This window comes from Gorilla gorilla, chromosome 11 (genome assembly GCF_029281585.2).
Source record: "Gorilla gorilla gorilla isolate KB3781 chromosome 11, NHGRI_mGorGor1-v2.1_pri, whole genome shotgun sequence".
Taxonomy (NCBI): domain Eukaryota; kingdom Metazoa; phylum Chordata; class Mammalia; order Primates; family Hominidae; genus Gorilla; species Gorilla gorilla.
The window spans coordinates 31727501-31749222 of record NC_073235.2 but is presented as its reverse complement, the minus strand read 5'-3'; the positions used below and the strand labels follow the sequence as shown (position 1 = coordinate 31749222).

At 45.5% G+C, this 21722-nt stretch overlaps 3 protein-coding genes and 1 pseudogene across 3 annotated transcripts in view; 3 read left to right on the top strand and 1 right to left on the bottom strand.

Moving 5' to 3' along the window:
* The window catches only part of LOC109025815 (fatty acyl-CoA reductase 2-like), a 306120-nt pseudogene that overhangs the window by 114341 nt on the left and 170057 nt on the right, over window positions 1–21722 (top strand).
* On the top strand, window positions 5078–6654 carry LOC101147656 (rho-related GTP-binding protein RhoQ). Its single transcript, XM_019021948.4, is given in 2 exon segments — window positions 5078–5573; window positions 5576–6654. Coding segments are annotated over 2 exon segments (579 nt in total). The 5' UTR covers window positions 5078–5116; the 3' UTR covers window positions 5698–6654.
* On the bottom strand, window positions 13828–16473 carry LOC115933730 (uncharacterized). The gene is made up of 2 exons (XM_031008549.2): window positions 16182–16473; window positions 13828–14446 (listed from the first exon to the last, which is right to left on the bottom strand). The coding sequence occupies exons 1-2, from the start codon at window positions 16212–16214 to the stop codon at window positions 14240–14242; spliced, it is 240 nt and encodes a 79-aa protein (XP_030864409.1). The 5' UTR covers window positions 16215–16473; the 3' UTR covers window positions 13828–14239.
* The window catches only part of LOC115933728 (tubulin alpha-3 chain-like), a 6880-nt gene continuing 4127 nt past the window's right edge, over window positions 18970–21722 (top strand). The window contains exons 1-2 of the mRNA XM_031008548.2: window positions 18970–19106; window positions 21087–21309. Coding sequence (XP_030864408.1) covers window positions 19104–19106; window positions 21087–21309 — 226 coding nt within the window. The 5' untranslated portion in view covers window positions 18970–19103. The remainder of the gene's footprint in view (window positions 19107–21086; window positions 21310–21722) is intronic.

Below are 21722 nucleotides of genomic sequence, written 5' to 3'. Positions count from 1 at the left end.
GGCGTCAAGGAATAAGCCAGTTGCTGACATAAGTACCTGCTGCCCCAGAAGTTACTTGTTTCAACTATTTGAGTTCAGCACATCATCGCAATTCTAAATACTTAAGTTATCTTCAGCAAGTGAATGCAACTTATAACTTATTCTTCTATCCTCGGGTAGGTGGGGGAACCATTTGCCATTTTCAGAGTAAATTCATCTGAGTTAGAAGGAAGCCCCTATAACATCAACAGAAAGCAAATTCTATAGTCAAGTCTCTCAACCATTAAATTTTAGGATTATATTCTAGTGGTACTTCTTAGAAAAAAGAAAGAAGTAAAGTTTCACCTATGAGATAAATTAGAGGACAAAGTGTTACTTCCTGTCTTCTTGCAATCTTGGCCGGGCACCATGGCTCACGCCTGTAATCCCAGCACTTTGGGAGGCCGAGGCGGGCGGATCACGAGGTCAGGAGATCGACACCATCCTGGCTAACACGGTGAAACCCCGTTTCTGCTAAAAATACAAAAAAATTAGCCGGGCGCGGTGGCGGGCGCCTGTAGTCCCAGCTACTCCGGAGGTTGAGGCAGGAGAATGGCGTGAACTCAGGAGGCGGAGCTTGCAGTGAGCCGAGATCGCGCCTCTGCACTCCAGCCTGGGCAACAGCGAGACTCCGTCTCAAAAATAATAATAATAAAAAATAAAAATAAAAAAGTTGTCTTGACCATCTTGGGGTGAAACAGCTGGAGATTAAAGGAACAAATGGCCACCGAGCACAGTGACTCACGCCTGTAATCCCAGCACTTTGCGAGGCCGAGGCGGACAGATCCCGAGGTCAGGAGATTGAGACCATCCTGGCCAACATGGTGAAACCCCGTCTCTACTAAAAATACAAAGATTAGCTGGGCATGGTGGCGTGTGTCTGAGGCAGGAGAATCGCTTGAACTAGGGAGTCAGAGGTTGCCCTGAGCCGAGATCGCACCACTGCACTCCAGCCTGGTGACAGAGCGACACTCCATCTTAAAAAAAAAAAAAAAAAAAAAAAAGCGGGGGACGGGGGCGGGGTGGGGGGAGGGGGGAAGAAATGGCAAGGCCCTGGGAGGAATAAAAAGAAAAAAAAAAACAAAACAAAAGGAAGAAAATAACCAGAATTATATCTTTGTTAAACGAGGGGCCAAAACCAGAAAGCTTTGTACAAGGTTTTGTGTCTTGGCAGCAAGCATTGCCCTTACAACATAGAATGTCATTGCAATCATATGGTATCAGTAACCAATGAATTACGGCCAGAACACCTAGGACCTGTTCTTCTAGACTTTAGATGTGAGTTCTCCTTCTCACAAATCTCAAATGCATGTTCATTCTGAACACTGGTTGGTTTTTTGACCCTTTTTGCTGACCTGAAAGGGTTATATAGCTAGAGTAAGACTGAAACTATTGCCTGGAACATCCCTCAGAGTGGCCAAAATATTTCCTTTATGACCATAAAGCAATTCCAATTCACATTGCTTTCTGTAATAGAGCTTTCCTTTCCTTCCTTCCTTCCTTCCTTCCTTCCTTCCTTCCTTCCTTCCTTCCTTCCTTCCTTCATTTCTTTCTTTGTTGACAGAGTCTCCCTCTGTCGACTAGGCTTGAGTACAATGGTGCTATCTCGGCTCACTGCAACCTCCATCTCCTGGGTTCAAATGATTCTCCTGCCTCAGCCTCCGGAGTAAGTGGGATTACAGGTGCACGCCACAATGCCTGGCTTGATTTTGGGGTTTTTAGTAGAGACGGGGTTTCACCATGTTGGCAGGCTGGTCTCAAACTCCTGACCTCAGATGATCCACCTGCCTCAGCCACCCAAAGTGCTGGGATTACAGGCATGAGCCAGGCATAAGCCAGTGCCCGGCCTGTAATAGAGCTTTCTGGACTACTGAGTTCTACAGTATTTTCCTGTATGATTATTTTCAATTTCTGTCTCAAGACTTGAGTTAGGCTCTTTCAATAAGGCCCAAACACACTACCAATTAATAGCATTATGCTGCGCTTCTGATTTCAACTTTGGTCCCAGAACCCAGAAATGGGAGCCTGTGTCTATTATCTATCTCATTTTTAGTGGTCTTTGTGGTCTGCATGGTGAAGATGTAAAAGCTTTAACTAAGATGTAGGAATGGAGAAAAGAAAACCAGGAGAGGACTTGCTTACATTCTAAAAGTGGGTTGTAGGGGAAGAGGAAGCAAAGCTGAGACTTCTGAGTAACTGGACTTATGCTAAGATGCCTAACTGAGGTGGGGGATTATTTAGTTTTGGATGGTTACATGCTAAACTAAAGAAAAAAAAGTATTGAAGTGAGACAAACATCTAAAAACTTTATAATATCTTAATTTGATTTTTTAAAAATTATACTTTAAGTTCTGGGATAAATGTGCAGAATGTGCAGGTTTGTTACATAGGTATACATGTGCCATGGTGGTTTGCTGCATCCATCAACCCATCATCTACATTAGGTATTTCTCCTAATGCTATCCCTCCCCTAGCCCCCCACCCCCTGACAGGCCTCAGTGTGTGATGTTCCCCTCCCTGTGTCCATGTGTTCTCATTGTTAACCTCCCAGTTATGAGTGAGAACATGCAGTATTTAGTTTTCTGTTCCTGTGTTAGTTTGCTGAGAATGATGGTTTCCAGCTTCATCCATGTCCCTGTAAAGGACATGAACTCATCCTTTTTAATGGCTGTGTAGTATTCCATGGTGTATATGTGCCACATTTTCTTTATCCAGTCTATCATTGATGAGCATTTGGGTTGGTTCCAAGTCTTTGCTACTGTGAATAGTGCTGCAATGAACAAACATGTGCATGTGTCTTTATAGTAAAATGATTTATAATCCTTTGGAAATTTAAATCCTTATAATCCCAGTAATGGGATTGCTGGGTCAAATGGTATTTCTTGATCTAGATCCTTGAGGAATCACCACACTGTGTTCTACAATGGTTGAACTAATTTACAGCCTCACCAACAGTGTAAAAGTGTTCCTATTTCTCCACATCCTCTCCAACATCTGTTGTTTTCTGACTCTTTAATGATCGCCATTCTAACTGACGTGACACGGTATCTCATTGTGGTTTTGATTTTTTAAAGAATTCTACATTAAACATCTTGATGAATTACTAAAGGAATTTCTGTTGGTAAGAGAAAAAGCATGACTACTTTCACTGAGAGTATTCAGTACTGTTCAGGTTTTATTCCCAGTGCAATATGACAGGAAAAATGAAATATACATATTAGAATTAAACATCAATTACACAGCCACTGATATAATTTTCAGAAAATGAAATTAAAAATTAATAAAAACAATGAGTTAAGAGGACAGATAAAAGATAAAATGAAACTCAAAAGAATTCTCATGAATCAAACTGAATCAAATTGAATTTGTACAAGCAAAAAGTTTCTATTCACATTGAAAACTCTAAAATATCTTGATATACACTTAGAAAAAGTGAGTATTCCCTATGCAGATAAATCTACAGAATGTTACTTGGACTACAAGAGTTAATTAATGGAGAGACATCATCTGACTAGATGAGAATATCCAGCATTATTTATATCTTGATTATCTCAGCCTCCTCCAAACTAAATATGTTTAATAAAATTTTAATCAAATTATTGTGTTTTTTTTGGAACGTCAGTGCTTGACTTCAGATTTCTTTTGAAAGAAAAATGTATATGAATACCTTATATTCGATAAGAATGTGAGAAGATTTGCTCTACTATGTATCAAAAAATGTAAAGCTAATCGAAACAAAATTAAGGGAAAAGCTATATTATAAATATTGATTAAAATCATTATAAAAACCTTCTGCAATGGAATAGTAGGCAAAGCATTTCAACAGACAAGTCACAAAAAAAGAGAGAAAAGTAGGCTCTTCAAATGAAAAGCTGCTCAACTTTCTTCCCACAACAAAGATGTGAAACAGATAATTAGGGTTTGATCATTGGTTCTTTTGTTTTGTTGGTTTCTCTTTTACATATAAGAGGTTTAACAATTTGACACCCAGTGTCTTTAAGACAGAAATGTCACTTATGTCAGTGTTAATGTAATTTTGGAGGAACAAACATTGGGCTGTATCTATAAAGTGTTCTTCGTTTTTTTGTTTGTTTGAGATGGAGTTTCACTCTGGTTGTCCAGGCTGGAGTGCAATGGCACGATCTCGGCTCACTACAACCTCCGCCTTCTGGGTTCAAGCGATTCTCCTGCCTCAGCCTCCCCAGTAGCTGGGATTATAGGCGCACACCCTGACGCCTGGCAAATTTTTGTATTTTCAGTAGAGACGGTTTCACCATGTTGGCCAGGCTGGTCTCGAACTCCTAACCTCAAGGTGATCTGCCTGCCTCAGCCTCCCAAAGTGCTGGGATTACAGGCGTGAGCCACCGTGCCTGGCCAAAAGTGTTCTTAGTTTTTGACCTAGCAATTCCACCTGTAGAATTTTTTTTATATAAAATAGACATATAAAAAGATAAAAGATAGGCTGGGCACAGTGGCTTATGCCTGTAATCCCAGCACTTTGGGAGGCTGAGGTGGGAGGATCACCTGAGGTCAGGAGTTTGAGACCAGCCTGACCAACATGGAGAAACCACATCTCTACTAAAAATACAAAATTAGCTGGACGTGGTGGCGCATGCCTGCAATCCCAGCTACTTGGGAGGCTGAGGCAGGAGAATCGCTTGAATCCAGAAGGCGGAGGTTGCGGTGAGCCGAGATTGTGCCATTGCACTCCAGCCTGGACAACAAGAGCGAAACTCCACAAAAGGAAAAAAGAAAAGAAAAAAAAGATGCTTATGATCCGGCGGATCCTCCTGGGTTGGCCAGGCCGGGGAGAGGGCGCGGGCGCCGAGTGGCGGGCGCAGCGGGCGGGCGCAGCGACCGGGGCCGGGGCGGGGATCCTGGCGGCGACCGCGGCGGCGGCAGCGCCCCGGGCCCGCCGCCCCCTCCCCTCCGGCGAGGGGAGCCGCTGCATGGGGCCGGTCGGGGGGCGGCCCTGCGGCGCAGAGCGGCGGCGACGGCGGCGGACTCCCCAGGCGGGCTGGGGCTGAGCCTGGGGCCGAGCCTGGGGCCGGGGCGGGGGCTCCGGGGGGACCATGCCCGGAGGCCGGCGGGCAGCAGCATGGCTCACGGGCCCGGCGCGCTGATGCTCAAGTGCGTGGTGGTCGGCGACGGGGCGGTGGGCAAGACGTGCCCACTCATGAGCTATGCCAACGAAGCCTTCCCGGAGGAGTACGTGCCCACGGTCTTCGACCACTACGCAGTCAGCGTCACCGTGGGGGGCAAGCAGTACCTCCTAGGACTCTATGACACGGCCGGACAGGAAGACTATGACTGTCTGAGGCCTTTATCTTACCCAGTGACCGACGTCTTCCTTATATGCTTCTCGGTGGTAAATCCAGCCTCATTTCAAAATGTGAAAGAGGCGTGGGTACCGGAACTTAAGGAATACGCACCAAATGTACCCTTTTTATTAATAGGAACTCAGATTGATCTCCGAGATGACCCCAAAACTTTAGCAAGACTGAATCATATGAAAGAAAAACCTATATGTGTGGAACAAGGACAGAAACTAGCAAAGAGATAGGAGCATGCTGCTATCTGGAATGTTCAGCTTTCATTCGGAAGGGATTGAAGACTGTTTTTGATGAGGCTATCATAGCCATTTTAACTCCAAAGAAACACACTTTAAAAAAAGAATAGGATCAAGATGTATAAACTGTTGTTTAATTACGTGAGAAACATCTTCAGTGGCCAAGGAAACTGGCCATTTCTCTGAGAAAGCAAATGAAATGCTACAGCTATACCCAGACCTTTTATAGGTAATGAAGCAGTTCAAAACTTGAAAGAAAACAAAACCTGTCCTCAGAATTCTATAAAGTTTATTAAGAATGTTCCTTAAAGGTTTAAGAAGCAGTAAGCAGTATCTGAAGCCACAATCTATTATAAATACTTTATTTCAACTAGAAGGTACAATCTCTCAGGGGTTTCATAGTTTAAAAAGCTACAATCACATCATGTTGTAACTACATAAAAAACAGAGCTGTAAATGGAACTGCTTGGCTTTGACCATACACATTTCTGCACAGCCCTTACAGAATCTGCACAAAGAAATATCTCCCTTTGTTCCAGTTAATGGTTCTTGTATGTAAGTTGCTTTCTATTCCAGTATATCCAGAATGGTGAAATAACAAGGCCAGCCACATAGCCAAAGGTCGCTCCAAGCGTAGAGGAGATGGGCCATACCTGAGGAGAGAATGTATGAGATCAAAAAAGAACAAATGTTTTATTATTACTTGAGCACAAGTGTAACCTAAATATTTCTATATTAAAGCTTAATGTGCTTTCTTAAAGAATGCCTAAAGTGTAATAAGGTCATAACTGCATTTATCATGAACACTAAAAATGTACACATTTTAGTTAATGTGCATTAAACTGTAACAAGGCTTCGGGCAATTGTAGATTTAGTTTAACGCTCCCCAAAGTGCATGAGACACATGCTAAAATTACAAATTAAAATTTTGGGTCAGACTTTGCCATAATGCTGGACTCAATTTAGCTCTCTGAACTAGATGGTAATTTTTTTTTAATTCCCACTTTGGCTGTGTACATCAAATGAAATGAGAAGTGTGTATGCTGACCAAACCACAAGAAACTTTCTTTAAGAATCCAAGCATGTTACATGAAAATTGTAACAGAGCAGCTGCTTCCACCTTTCAGATATAGATGTTGGAACCACAGCAGAAGTTATAGAGTGACAACTTACATACACACCTAGAATGTAAGTTAAACAACATACCGGCTTCCGGAGACCCATTTTCTCCAGCCATATTACATTAGGCTAGAAGTAATTAATGTTGATTTATTTCATCTACAAGCAGTTGGTCCCTAAGTGACAGGCTCTGCTTCAAAAAAAAAAAGTTGGAGAAAAATTTTCATGTTCTTCTGTGAAGCTTATTTGGTACACTGGAGCCTTTTCTAATCTTTCTCTGGGGGGAACAGGCCGCAGAACTGTGTTAGTGGTGAACCATCTTAATTACTAGTTCTATTACCTGATTCAGCTTCCTTGTTTGGTCTGCTGTGGATCTGCCTTATTGCATATGCCATGTATCAGATAATGGTGTTAGACAAAGCTTCATTGTGAACAACCTAATGCATTTTAGAGAAACAATCTCATCTACACATTTTTTTCTAGCCTTTCCTACATGTAAACTTGCTGTTGCCTAAATTATAATTTTTTAAATGTCTTTGGTGGGCTTCTGTTAATTCACATGACTTGAGTTTATAGCTATGTCTACTGCACAGATTGGGTAATGGAACACTAAACTTTTATACTTGAAAATGACAGCCTTAAATGCTCATATCAGTCACAAATCCAGGATGTACTGTCTTGTTGTATGTGAGCTTTGTAGAGATTTTTAAAAATATAAGCATCACCTTCGCACTGAAGAGTGGAGAGAGTCTACTGGATGACTGGCCAGGAACTTTCTCTCTGAATCGGACATTTGGATGTCTTCTTTCTTCCAAGAAATGGTGGTTCACATTAAAGTATCATGGCCTTATGTATGCTCAAATGGAATCTTTTGTAAGTTTCTTAATTTAATTTTGGTCTGCTATTTTTAGATAAAATTGAAAGGAATTGTATAAATCAATTAACATATTAGCTAAGTTGTCCAACACATGTTATAAATGAATTACAACAGTAAACTATTATACATTTCCAAAAAATAAAGATATATTGCATAATGTTCACTGCTATATAGTGTACAATATCAAAAATTGGAAACTAACTTGTATGTTATAATTTATGTCAGTTATGAGTGGTAGAAAAACCATTGTAGCTCTTGTCAAAACCTGCATAGGCAGTCTAAGGTAAATATAACACTTGATTTTATCAGGGCCCAGGTTCCTTCTGTCTTGTGGCCACTGTATGAGCCGCAACCCCAAGGTGGAAGATGGCAGTATGTGTTTATACACAGCAATGAGGAAGGGAGATAGGAAAGCAAAGTGTGTCCCTTTAGGAAAGATCTTGGAATCTGCCATGCCATATTTCTACCACATCCTGTTACTAAGAACTTAGGAACATGATTGCACCTTTATTGGTAGTCTTTATTCTGGGCAGCCATCTGCCTAGCTTAAAATGTGGAGGGTCCTTACCATAGAGGAAACAGAGAATGAATTTTAGCAAACAACTAGTGGTTTCTGCCACATGACTAAATGACCAACAGGGAAACATATTACAAGACATCATACAATTAACCTCTATTCAGTTGTTACAGACTCAAGCAACTCTACATGAATTGGCATGTGAACTTCTTGCAAAACAGGGTGTTTATTAAACAGTTTTTAAAAAGTGTGCGAAAAGCCTGCATATGTCCACCGAAAGACATGTAAAAATGCTTATTCCTTTATTATTTGTAATATCCCAAATTTTGAAATGCCACAAATATTCACCAGAAGTACAATGGATAAGTAAAGTGTAGCATATTTATCTAGTAAAATACCATAGGTTATGGGAATGAACAAAGTGTTGCCAGATACAATAATGTGGATGAGTCCTAATGTTGCAGCAAAAGAAGACAGGCACAGAACATATAATTTACAACCCCACTTACATAAAGTTTAAAAACAAGTAAAATTAACCTACAGTGCTAGAAAGCAGAATAAAGTCAAGGAATGCTAGTGTCAGGAAAGGAGAAAGCAGCCTTCTGAGGGGCTGCTAATGTTCTATTTCTAGAACTGGGTGTTGGTTTTTGGGGCATATTCACTGTGTAAAAATTCACCAAGTTACATGCTGTGATTTGTGCAATTTGTTGTATGGATGTTACACTTCAGTATGATTGCAGAAGCCTAGCTTATCTAACTGAGGTACTGACAGTAATTCTCAAAATGGAAGGTGGGCTCTCGTGCCTGGACAGATGTCCTCACTGCAAGCTGGCACGCAGGGACCAGGTGAGTGGCTTCTGGTCACCAAGGGCAGCTGTGTCACCTGGACATGAGGGCAGACCCCAGGTGAGAGCATCAGTAGGACAACGCTGTCTTACTTCCTGCGGTTCTGTGCTGGCAGCCACAGAAATTGATGCGGACGCTTCCAGCTTCAGTGCTTGTGTTTCTTGCTCACTAGCTGAGCTGGTCTGTAATAACAAAGAAATGAATAGTGGGGTGAAGACATATTCCACAGGATTCAGACTCTACTTACAAGTTCTTTACTTAAAAAGTGCACTCTGGGCCGGGCGCGGTGGCTCACGCCTGTAATCCCAGCACTTTCGGAGGCTGAGGCAGGAGGATCATGAGGTCAGGAGATCAAGACCATCCTGGCTAACACGGTGAAACCCCGTCTCTATTAAAAATACAAAAAATTAGCCGAGCATGGTGGCACGTGCCTGTGGTCCTAGCTACTCGGGAAGGTGAGGAAGGAAAATCACTTGAACCTGGGAGGTAGAGTGAGCCAAGAGAGCACCTCTGCACTCCAGCCTGGGCAACAGAGTGAGACTCTGTCTCAAAAAAAAAAGAAAAAGAAAAAAAAAATGCACTCTGTCTGGTCCAGAGGTTCCCGTGGTTCTTACTCCTGGATCCTATCACCCCTCCTGTCTCTACACAGACCCCCACTCCACTCCTAGCTGGCCGTCTACCCAAGCACCACTGCCCTTGGCATCCTTGGCTAAAGTGGTGACTGCATGGGCAGGTGGAGTCTGACAAGTCACAGTGACCACCAGCAGTGGGAGGTCACTTGGCCTCACCTGTAATTCACAGCCCTGACCACACCCTCTGGCATGTGAGTTTATCCACAAGGAACAAAGCTGAGATGAGACAATTTCACTACATAACTTGCTCACGCGGCGTCCTGTGGTATGCTAGCATTATTAACACTGGAAGTTCTTTTGAAGATTTTGAAAGTTTAATTGTCATGAGATTTTTCCAAACTAAGTTCATGATATGGATTTTTAAATTGTATCTAATTTAAGTGACATTTCAATTCAAATCTAAATCTAAAACTGATAGACCTAATGATTTCAGGTGATTAATTCTTTTTTGTTTTTGTTTTTGTTTTGTTTTGTTCAAGATGGAGTCTCGCTCTGTCACCCAGGCTGGAGTACAGTGGCACAATCTTGGCTCACTGCAACCTCTGCCTCCCAGGTTCAAGTGATTCTCCTGCCTCAGCCTCCCAAGTAGCTGGGACTACAGACACCCACCACCAAGCCCGGCTAATTTTTGTATTTTTAGTAGAGACAAGGTTTCACCATGTTGGCCAGGCTGGTGTCAAACTCCTGACCTCAGGTGATCCACCTGCCTTGGCCTCCCAGAGTGCTGGGATTACAGGGGTGAGCCACCGGGCTGGCCTAATTAGCATCTTTTAACTGAGTAAAAACATCCTATGTAAAAGACCAAATACATTACTTCATTTGAAAATTAAAATATAGGGTTGGGCATGGTGGCTCACACCTGTAATCCCAGCACTATGGGAGGCCGAGCCAGGTGGATCACCCGAGGTCAGGAGTTCTCATGAGATCTGGTTGTTTAAAGGTGTGTAGCATCTCCCCGCTCTCTCTCTTCCTCCTGCTCTGGCCATGTAAGATGTGCCTGCTTCCCCTTCCGCTATGATTGTTAAGTTTCCTGAGGCCTCCCCAAAAGCAGAAGCCTGTACAGCCTGCAGAAGTGTGAGCCAATTAAACCTGGTTTTTTTTTTTTTTTTTTTTTAATAAATTACCCAGTCTCATGTAGTTCTTTTTTTTTTTTTTTTTTTTTTTGAAATGGAGTCTTGCTCTGTCACCCAGGCTGGAGTGCAGTAGCGCAATCTTGGCTCGCTGCAACCTCCATCTCCCGGGTTCAAGCAATTCTTCTGCTTCAGCCTCCCGAGTAGCTGGGATTACAGGCGCCCACCACCACGCCTGGTTAATTTTTGTATTTTAATAGAGATGGGGTTTCGCCATGTTGGCCAGGCTGGTGTCAAACTCCTGACCTTAGGTGCTCCACCCGCCTCGGTCTCCCAAACTGCTGAGATTACAGGCGTCGGCCACCGCGCCCGGCCTCAGGTAGTTGTTTATAGCAGTGCGAGAATGGACTAATACACTTGGCTATGAAAATGAAAACAATCACGAAGGCAGGGTCCACTCCCCACCTCTCCACATCCCTGTCTTGTCTGGAGCTGCCTTGGGTAACGCTCAGCCGGGACCAGCACATTACACAAGGCAATGTCCACGTGCCGGGATCAGCAAGGATGAGCTTTCTGTCTGGGGTAAGAGTAAAGACTCTAACCCAGCACCACCTCGAGGGCTTCAGGCTCACTTTCTGTTGCTTGAAGTCCGAGATGTGCTCAGGAAGTCTGCACTCCTTTGAGGCCTCAGCAATAGTGTCCTTGAGCTGAGCTTCCAGCTACGAAACGAAGACACACTTGTCATTAACACAAAGGAAGCACGGCCTTACCAGTTAGATCTTCCCCAAAGGACTTGTAAGAGAGCAAGACCTTAAAGGACCTTTGTATTTTTTCACCCTTTATCAAATCTTGTCACAAATTAAAGTTTCAGAAATACACCGCAGGGCTCAGCTGAAGTGGTTGGTTAGTAATAAAACAAGTTTAAATTCGAATTTAAGTTGATATTTTGAGATGAGATTTCAAGAAAGGGTACTGATTTGTGAAAACAAGTACTTCTGATTTCTGTAAAACACTGATTCATTTTTTTAAATGGACAATTTCAGACACACACACAGAAGAACAGGAGAGAGTAATGAACCTCCTGTGCCTGGCACCCAGCTTTGACAGTGAGGAGAGGACCTTTTTTTTTTTTTTTTTTTTAGACAAGATTCTTGCTCTGTCGCCCAGGCTGGAATGCAGTGGTGTGATCTCAGCTCACTGCAACCTCCACCTCCTGGGTTCAAGCAATTCTTATGCCTCAGCCTCCAGTTTAGCTGGGATTACAGGCACACACCACCTCGCCCGGATAGTTTTTGTATTTTTTTTAGTAGAGATGGGGTTTCACCGTGTTGGCCAGGCTAATCTCAAACTCCACCTCAGGTGACCCGCCCACCTCAGCCTCACCAAAGTGCTGGGATTACAGGCAAGCCACCGTAGTTGGCTGACAGTGAGCAGCTTGAGCTGAGCTTGCTTCATCTCTGCCTACGCACAAACCACTTGAGAACAAATCCCAGGCAACGTATCACTGCATCCGATGTGGAATGGTAATCCTTAGTTAGGGGTTTCATTAACTTGAGTTGTAACTGGCTGCAACTACAAATATATTTAGGTTGCAAAATAAACTAAGAAGAAAACAAAGAGATATCCTGTGGCTAAACAGCAAAGAGCCCTGAACTTGAGCATGTGCTTTCAGACGTTCTCATTTGTGGGATTCGTTAAGTAAATTTTAATAGAATTTTTTTGAGACAGATTCTCACTCTGTCGCCCAGGCTGGAGTACAGTGGCACAATCTCGGCTCACTGCAACCTCCACCTCCCAGGCTCAAGTGATCCTCCCACTAAGCCTCCTGAGTACTTCATGCTAGATGTGCATGCCACCACACCCAGCTAACTTTTTGTATTTTTGGTAGAGATGGGGTTTCACTATGTTGCCCAGACTGGTCTTGAACTCCTCAGCTCAATCGATCGGCCCACCTCAGCTTCCCAAAGAGCTAGGATTAGAGGTGTGAGCCACAGCCCCTGGCCTTTAATCGAATTTTAGAGTAAGCATTGCTTAAAACATGTCACTCATCAACAGCAGAACATTCAGAATACCTAGGGCAGCAGTTTTCAAATTGTGGGCTGAGAACCTTGGGATCCTGAGACTTTGTCAGAGAATAAATACCCTCTACTTACTGAAAAGGGAATTTTTAAAACCTAGTACCACAGGAATCTCTTTTAATAATTAATTAGCTATCTGTGGGAACCAGGAGTTCTTCATGTACTTCATCCGGAACAGTGTATCAAAACAGATTGAGTGCAGAAACAGACATGAGAACCGGAGCACGTTCTATTAAGCCAGATATTAAAGAAACATTAAAAAATGTAAAGATGCGGGCGGGTGCGGTGGCTCACGCCTGTAATCCCAGGACTTTGGGAGGCTGAGGAGGGCAGATCACCTGAGGTCGGGAGTTTGAGACCAGCCTGGCCAACATGGTGAAACCCCATCTCTACTAAAAATACAAAAATTAGCCGAGAATGGTGGTGCATGTCTGTAATCCCAGCTACTCAAGAGGCTGAGGCATGAGAATCGCTTGAACCCAGGAGGTAGAGGCTGCAGTGAGCGGAGATTATGCCACTGCACTCCCGCCTGGGTGACAGAGCAAGACTCCATCTTAAAATAAAATTTAAAAAAATGTAAAAATGCCATTCTTCTCACTAGATTTTTAAAGAAATAGTTACTTTTCATTACAAACTTTACGTTAACATGTAATGGGTTTTTGTTGTATTGAAAGAATTCTCAGTTTTAATTTCTGCCGTGGTGCATATTGAGAGCTGTAATCTACCTAAGTAGAAGCTCTTTGGGATCCCCAGTAATTTGCAAGAGTGTAAAGGAGTGCTTAGGCCAAGACGCTTCAGAAGCACTGGTCTAAAGCAAGTGGCTTGAAGCGTCCTAGACTATGATTTGCCTTTCTACTGCCATTGGCCCTTTATGGACTGCAGGTGCTCTTATTCAGTTAAGCCAGGCCATATCACAGCTCAGCATAAATACCCTCTACTTACTTAAAAGGGAATTTTAAAAACTTAGGAATAGGAACCTCTTTTAATAATTTCACAAATAGATATTGAGGGATGAGCATAAAATAAATGCTTGGCAGATCAACTTATTTGGGTTCACATAAAACTCAAGATGATTTTAAAGTAATTTACATAATGCAGCCCAAGTTTTCAAAGATGTTTTATTAAGGTCATACAAAAGTCCAATCAATACCATCGCTGAAATATCTAAATAGCTTCCTCCCCCCTTTTTTTTTTTTTGAGACAGAGTTTTGCTCTTGTTGCCCAGGCTGGAGTGCAGTGGCATGATCTTGGCTCACTGCAACCTCCGCCTCCCAGGTTCAAGCAATTCTCCTGCTTCAGCCTCCCAAGTAGCTAGGATTACAGGCACCCAATACCATGCCTGGTTAATTTTTGCATTTTTAATAGAGACGGGGTTTCACCATGTTGGCCAGGCTGGTCTCAAACTCCTGACCTCAGGCCATCCGCCCGCCTCGATCTCCCAAAGTGCTGGGATTACAGGCGTGAGCCACCGCATCTGGCTAAACAGCATCCTCTTTCTGAGCTTCTTGGATCTTCAGATCTCCTGCCACATCATGTCAGCTTTCTGCATGGCTACTTCCATCTCCTCCTCCTTGTCCCACACCTTCTGCTTCTGGGAGTAGAGCTCTGCCATGAGCTCATTGAGCTCCAAGAACTCCTGCAGGGCCAGCTTTTGCTGCTGATGGGCATCTTTCAGTTCTTTGGCTTGGGATTTCAATGTCTCTGAAGCTTCAACCAATTGCTGAAAAAAAAATTACAGATGTTTTATGTTTGCTTAACAAAGGTATGGAAGGCTGCACATTTAGTCTTACACTATAGTAAAGAGTTACAAGTGACAGCCAATGCTGGTTACAGATTAAAGCCACAGATGGGAGAAATCCCCTGCTTGGAAAAAGCCCCGTGCTCACCTCACCCCAGCCAAACATTCAATGGGAAGACCACCTGGGCTCAGGTGCTGAGCAACAACCCCACACCAAGAAAGACCCTGCAACTGCATGGAGTAACTTACAGCAGGACAGCTGGCTCTGTAATGCCAACCTCTGCCCGAGGTCTTCTACACAATTGCAAAGGTGAATAAAGCATTTGGGCACTCAATCTAGTTACTTAAACACAAGAAGAAGCAGAAGCAGAAAAAAATACATAGGCAAAGTGCTGAAGATTTAAATCAGGCCAGGCACTCATGCCTGTCATCCCAGCACTTTGGGAGGCTGAGGTGGGAGGATCACTTGAGCCCAGTAGTTCAAGACCAGCGCCTGGGCAAAATAGTGAGACCTCATCTCTTAAAAAAACTAAAAAAGAAAGAAAAGAAAATTAAGAAGAAAGAGATTTAAATCAAAGACTCCCTGGGTGGAGGGCCACAAGTAGGACTTACCACAAGTTCAGCTGCACTGACAACCCAACCTTACCACTTGCTGCACTGATGACCCTGACCTCCCTGCAGCTGATCTGGCCAACAGTCTGGCTGTTTAGTCACTGTCACACTTGCTGGACTAAGACTGGAAGTGACGAGACCTGGAGCAAGCTGGCAGGGCGGCTCCCACATGGGGAGGAAAGGCCTCCCCAGGCCTCTCTGGGTCCAGCTCAGAGTCACTGTGACTGTGTCAAGCAATGAGACGCCGCCCAGCCCACACTGCACTCCCAGACAAGTCATGCAGGGGGATGATACCACAGATGATCTTAAGAAGCAATTTGGGTTTAAAATCTGCCCCATTTTAGAGGACAGATCACAAACTACAGGTCCAAGGACTTCAGTGTATAAATGAATGTATTTTAGAAAACAGAGCCTATGCAGTGAGCTGAGATCGCATGACTGCAGCCTGGTGACAGAGAGAGACTCTGTCTCAAAAAAAAAAAAAAAAAAAGAAAAGAAAAAAAGAAAAGAAAAAAGAACCTAATTGTGTTATTACTATACTTAATGGCATTTGAATATAAAGTTCACATATCTTACTAAAAACCAAATTTATAAAGGAGTTATGGGGGAATCAGCCACATTTTAACATATGTCCTCTTTTGCAGTTCCCTGTGCTTACTAAGATGCCCCTTCTAAGAGCAGGGGGCATGGTGTAGAGAGAAGGACGAGGTCACTGGTGTCAGGCGCAGCGTGTCACTGCAGATAACACAGTGCCCTCTGGACATCGTTCCTCATTCAGAATGGGCGGGGCTGGGGGAGTTGCTGCTTACTCTGCGGGGTTGAACTGGAGATGGCAGATGATGACTGTGAAGTGGGTGCCTGCTGCAGGCAGCATGCTGAAAGGCACCCATGGCAGGGAGCCAAGCCCAGCTAGCTGACATGGGCTGTGTAGCAACTGGGCACAGCAGGGGCCCTAGAACCAGGCTTGGCCCTGGTGTCCTGCGTGCAGCAGGGACAGTCCATGAGCGGGAGTCCCAAGGAGGTCTTTAAACATCCGTATGAACTGAACCTTACAAAACTCTGCAAAGCCTCTTAAGCCTTTCTCACCCAGAACCGAACTGCCTACCTTGTGCAGGTCCTCCTTCTCCTGCCACACCATGCGGTGCTGCTTCTCTGGCCCCTGTAGCTGCTGTGTGAAATCTTGTCGCCGCCTTGTCCTCAAGTTGTCACTCAAGCCTGTTTGAATATGAGCAAAAGAGGAAATAATGTATGTTACTTTCTGTGTAGCAACTATATGTAAATGTTGTTAGCTGACTTATTGAAATGATTTAATAATTCACAGGACTCTTTTTATTGCTGTATACTAAATAAAATACACAAGGCAGCAATACTTAGGTGCCAGAAACACTGTTTACTACAAGTCAATTATGGAATCATAACTTACAGTAAAAATGGGCATGTCCAAGGCTCAATTTTTCTTTTGTCATTTACACACACCTGTAGTCCCACCCTACAAGGAAGGCTGAGGCTGGGGGATCACTTGAGCCCAGGAATTTGAGTCCAGCCTGGTCAACATAGTGAGAACCATGTCAAAAAAATAAATAAATAAAAAGGAAGAATCAGGTGACTGTTCCAAACTCCTCCAAAATGGGTATTGGGTCCCCACTCTGCTCTTCCCGGGACAGGGGTGTGCCTTTCCCTTTCCTGTTGGCCATAAACCCACTCCCTCTCACCAAAGAAATAAGAAAAGAAAAAGTGTTCACAGCACTTTGAGTTATGCGAGGTGTGCAGAATTTATCAGGTCCAGAGAGACAGGAATATGGACTTCAGTCACACGCCTTGTACTCATGCCCTGGGGTGACTGTTTAAAGGCATTTTGTTCCTGACTAGCTCAACCTATTATCTTCCTGTTCCTGGAATTTGTGATACCAAAGACAATGTAGACAATGTAGAGACAATAAATAGCTTTTTTTTTTTTTGAGACAGAGTCTCGCTGTGTTGCCCAGGCTGGAGTGCAGTGGTGCTATCTCGGCTCACTGCAAGCTCCACCTCCCGGGTTCATGCCATCCTCCTGCCTCGGCATCCAGAGTAGCTGGGACTGCAGGCACCCGCCGCCACGCCCGGCTAATTTTTTGTATTTTTAGTAGAGACGGGGTTTCACCGTGTTAGCCAGGATGGTCTCGATCTCCTGACCTCGTGATCCGCCTGCCTTGGCCTCCCTAAGTGCTGGGATTACAGGCATGAGGCACCGCGCCCAGTCTTCTTCTTTTTTTTTTTTGAGATGGAGTTTCACTCTATTGCCCAGGCTGGAGTGCAATGGTGTGATCTCGGCTCACTGCAAACTCCGCCTCCCGGGTTCAACTGATTATCCTACCTCAGCCTCCCAAGTAGCTGGGACTATAGGTGCACACCAACATGCCTGGCTAATTTTTGTATTTTTAGTAGAGGAAGGGTTTCATCATGTTGGCCAGGCTGGTCTTGAACTCCTGACCTCAAGTGATCCTCCCACCTTGGCCTCCCAAAGTGCTGGGATTACAGGTGTGAGCCACCACGCCTGACCCAATAAATAGCTTACGTTATTTTCATATAAATTCCTCAGGCTAGGCCAGCCAAGGTGGGAGGATCCCTTCAGGTCAGGAGTTCAAGACTAGCCTGGACAACACAGCAAGACTTCCTCTCTAATTTCAAAATTCTTGGTAAACAACTTAGGAACTGCCTCTTCTTTTCCTTTATAAAACCCACTTATAACTGCTGCCAATATATTAAGACAACTTGCATCTCCAGGGTTGCACTTCTCAAACTTGGCCCAAATAAACTCTATTTTTTTTTCAAGATGGAGTTTCGCTCTGTCGCCCAGGCTTGAGTGCAGTGGCGTGATCTCAGCTCACTGCAACCTCTGCCTCACAGGTTCAAGGGATTCTCCTGCCTCAGCCTCCTGAGTAGCTGGGATTACAGGCATGCGCCACCATGCCTTGCTAATTTTATTTTATTTTTTGTATTTTTTGTAAAAACGGGCAAGGTGGGTCTCACCACGTTGCCCAAGCTGGTCTGGAACTCCTGACCTGAAGCAATTCTCCTGCCGTGGCCTCCCAAAGCACTGGAATTACAGGCATGAGCTGGTGTGCCTGACCCAACCTCTCCACTTACGTTAATTTTGCCTCCTTTCTTCCTTTTTTTTTTTGTTTTTTTTTTTTTGAGACGGAGTATGGCTCTGTTGCCCAGGCTGGAGTGTGCAGTGGCCCAATCTCGGCTCACTGCAACAACTGCCTCCCAGGTTCAAGCGATTCTCCTACCTCAGCCTCCTGTGTAGCTGGGATTACAGGTGCCTACCACCAGCCCGGGTAATTTTTGTATTTTTAGTAGAGACGGGTTTTCACCATATTGGCCAGGCTGGTCTTGGGAACTCTTGACCTCAGGTGATCCACCCGCCTCGGCCTCCCAAAGTGCTGGGATTGCGGGCGTTAGCCATCACGCCCGGCCCGTTTTCTCCTTTTGGGTCACAAAAGTGATTGAATCCTGCCACTTCCCAGGTGCTGGGTGGGAACAGGGAAGAGGGGGATAATTGCGGTGCTGCTGTGACTTGGGTAGATGGCGGCAAGGCCTCTCAGAGGTGGCCTTGTTTGCAAAGATCTGAATTAGGCAGGGAGAGGAGCAGGCCTGGGGCAATCAGGGAGGGGCAGTGGCACACTGGGAGCAAGGCAATGTTCCGCGACCCACAGAGGCAGCGCAGTAGCTGTTCCAACCCTGGTCAGAAGACACCCCGGAAATGCCTCAGCAACCGCGCAGCCTTTGATGACCCCGCTGCCTTCCCGCCAATCCTACATCCAATCAGAGAGCGTCCCCAGTACACATGTTAAGCAATGGCCAATCAGAACTGGGATCCGGCCCTCAGCCCGCCTCCCAGGAACTCTGAGCCAATGGCGGCCTGGCACCGGCGGGCCAATCCCGTGCAGCGCGCACAGGCAGGAGGTTGCAGTTCGGCACTCAGCCACTGTGGCAGCCGGTTGGGGTCTGGAAGTAGCGTTGGGCTAAAGCAGCGGAGTTCGCCATGGTAAGGCCCAGGTCACTCCCGCCCCGCAGATGCCCAGGCAGACGAAGTTGGCCTCGGGTGGACAGAGGGACGTTGTTGCGGGCCTGGGCGCTGAGAGGAGGCCAGAGAAGGACGCAGGGTCTAGTGCGGGACAGGAGGACACGGGATCGTTTCCTGGATCTTTGGGTCCCAGGGCAGGGACGGCGGCTTTTGTTTTAGATGAAGCTGCCAGCCTTTAGTGAACGGGACCATTGACGGTGTCCCGTCCCCCAGAGAGCAAATAGTGGCGTCGCCTCCTGAAGACGGGAGGGCGCTGCTCCCGCTTCACACGTCTTTGTGCTACTCGAAACAACTGAGGAGCCCCAGAAGCCTTCGGTGACGGGGGTTGGGGCTGTGGACATTGGTCAGATGAGGAATTAAGGCTCAGACGCTGCTGCAACATTGCCTCGTTCACCTAAAGGCAACCGTTAGGCCAGGCGCGGCGGCTCACGCCTGGAATCCCAGCCCTTGGGGAGGTGGAGGCGGGCGGATCACCTGATGTCTGGAGTTCAAGATCAGCCCGACCAACATGGCGAAACCCAGTCTCTACAAAAAAATACAAAAATTACCCGGGCATGGTGATGCGGGTCTGTGTTTCCAGCTACTCGGGAGGCTGAGGTGGGAGGATCAGCCGAGCCTGGAACTTTGAGGCTGCAGTGAGTCGTGATGGCGCCAGTGCACTCCAGCCTGGGCCACAGAGACCCTGCCTCAAAAACACAAACAAAAAAAGCAACCCACTAACATAACAGATTCCCAAGTCCCAAGTCTGAATAGCTGTGGTTTGTCAGTTATCCTTTTTTTCCTTTCTTTTTCTTTCTTTTTTTTTTTTTGAGACAGCACTCAACAAATGCTGTGTTGCCCAGGCTGGAGCACAGTTGCAGGATCACGGCTCCCTGCAGCCTTGAACCCCTGGCTTCCAGCAGCCCTCCCACCTCAGCCTTCCGAGTAGCTGGTACTACAGGTGTGTGCCACCACACCTGGCTAATTTGTAAATTTTTCATAGGGACAGGGACTCACTACGTTACCCAGGCTGGTCTCAAACTGGTCCCAAGTGATCCTCTCACCTCAGCCTTCTAAAGTGCTGGGATTATAGGAATGAGCCACCACACCCAGCTTGGCAGGGTTTAAAGAAACCACCAAAGGACAGTGCAGTGTCCCAGCACTGATGACGTCTGGGAGCCATTACAGGCTTCAAGGGGTAGAGAGAGGGAGTGGTTACAAGAAATTGGGAGGGTAGTTTTATGAAGAGGGTAGTTTTATGAAGAGGGCAGCCTGCCAAAAGTGTGGCCTTGAGAGGGATTCAGGTCACCCACAGCAGTTGAGCAGGAAGGGGCCAAGGAGGGAGTACCCTGGCACTGCTTTCCTCCAGCCCCCCAGTATCCCACTGCTGCCTGCCATTGACCAAACCAGCAAGAAGCCAGAGGGCGAGGAAGGCCTCTCATGCTGTTCTCAAGGGTCAGCCTTCGAGAGCACAGAGCAGGTGGTGAATGATGGAGCGGGTAGAACTGGGGGGCAGAGAGAGGACACACACTGAGCACCTGGGCTTGGACCATGGTGACCTGGGACCTACTCTGTATTTCCTTACCCAACCTGACTACCTTATCCTTTGATCAGGACATAATCAAAAACTGCTACATATTCTTCAGAGAATTACTGTGACGGGCTATAATGTGGGGTTGATTATTGACATTACATGGCTTCCAAGTTTTAAAATAACCTAAGTTTTGTGTAGTGGCAAACAGGTTCTAGGGCTACCTCTAGAACTTACTAGCTAGTATGGTTTACAGCAATTAGTTTTCACAGCGATAAAGGGATCAGTCACTAACCCTCCTAGGAAATATCGATTGTGAAAGCGCCAGATACTGAAGCAGTATATAAATATTAAATTAGAATATTTTGCATGCCATATAGTTTCAAGTTGCCTTGAAATGAATGGGTTCACATTTATGTTCCGGTTCACAGCGCGAGTGTATCTCTATCCACGTGGGGCAGGCGGGTGTCCAGATCGGCAATGCCTGCTGGGAACTGTACTGCCTTGAACATGGAATTCAGCCCGATGGCCAAATGCCAAGTGATAAAACCATTGGTGGCGGGGACGACTCCTTCAACACCTTCTTCAGTGAGACTGGAGCTGGCAAGCATGTGCCCAGAGCAGTGTTTGTGGACCTGGAGCCCACTGTGGTCGGTAGGTGCCTGGGCACTGGATGGCAGCTTTCCTGAGAGGGTGGGAGAACATTGGTAAAGCCCCGTGTGGGCTCCTTTGAATCCTCCTGCTGAAAGGATGGGATAGACAGGCATATGCCCATGGCATTGTTAGGAGAGAAACTGAAAGGTTCGTGATGAAAGTGTCTGTGAGACTCGGCTCCTAATTTAGGAAAACCTGACCTACAGGGAAAAGCTGCTTTGCCAGCAGTAAGATGGGCTGTGAAGAGATTCCCTCGTGCGTGCCTCAGCCCTGCTCAGGTGGCCCTGCCTGCAGGGTGCAGTGGCATTGGTTCCCTCCCGAATGCTGTGCATTCTCTTATGCTGGTGCACGAGAGTCTTGACCTGCATCTTAGGCATAGAAGGTAAGTACAGAACAGTCATTTGCTTCCTTCA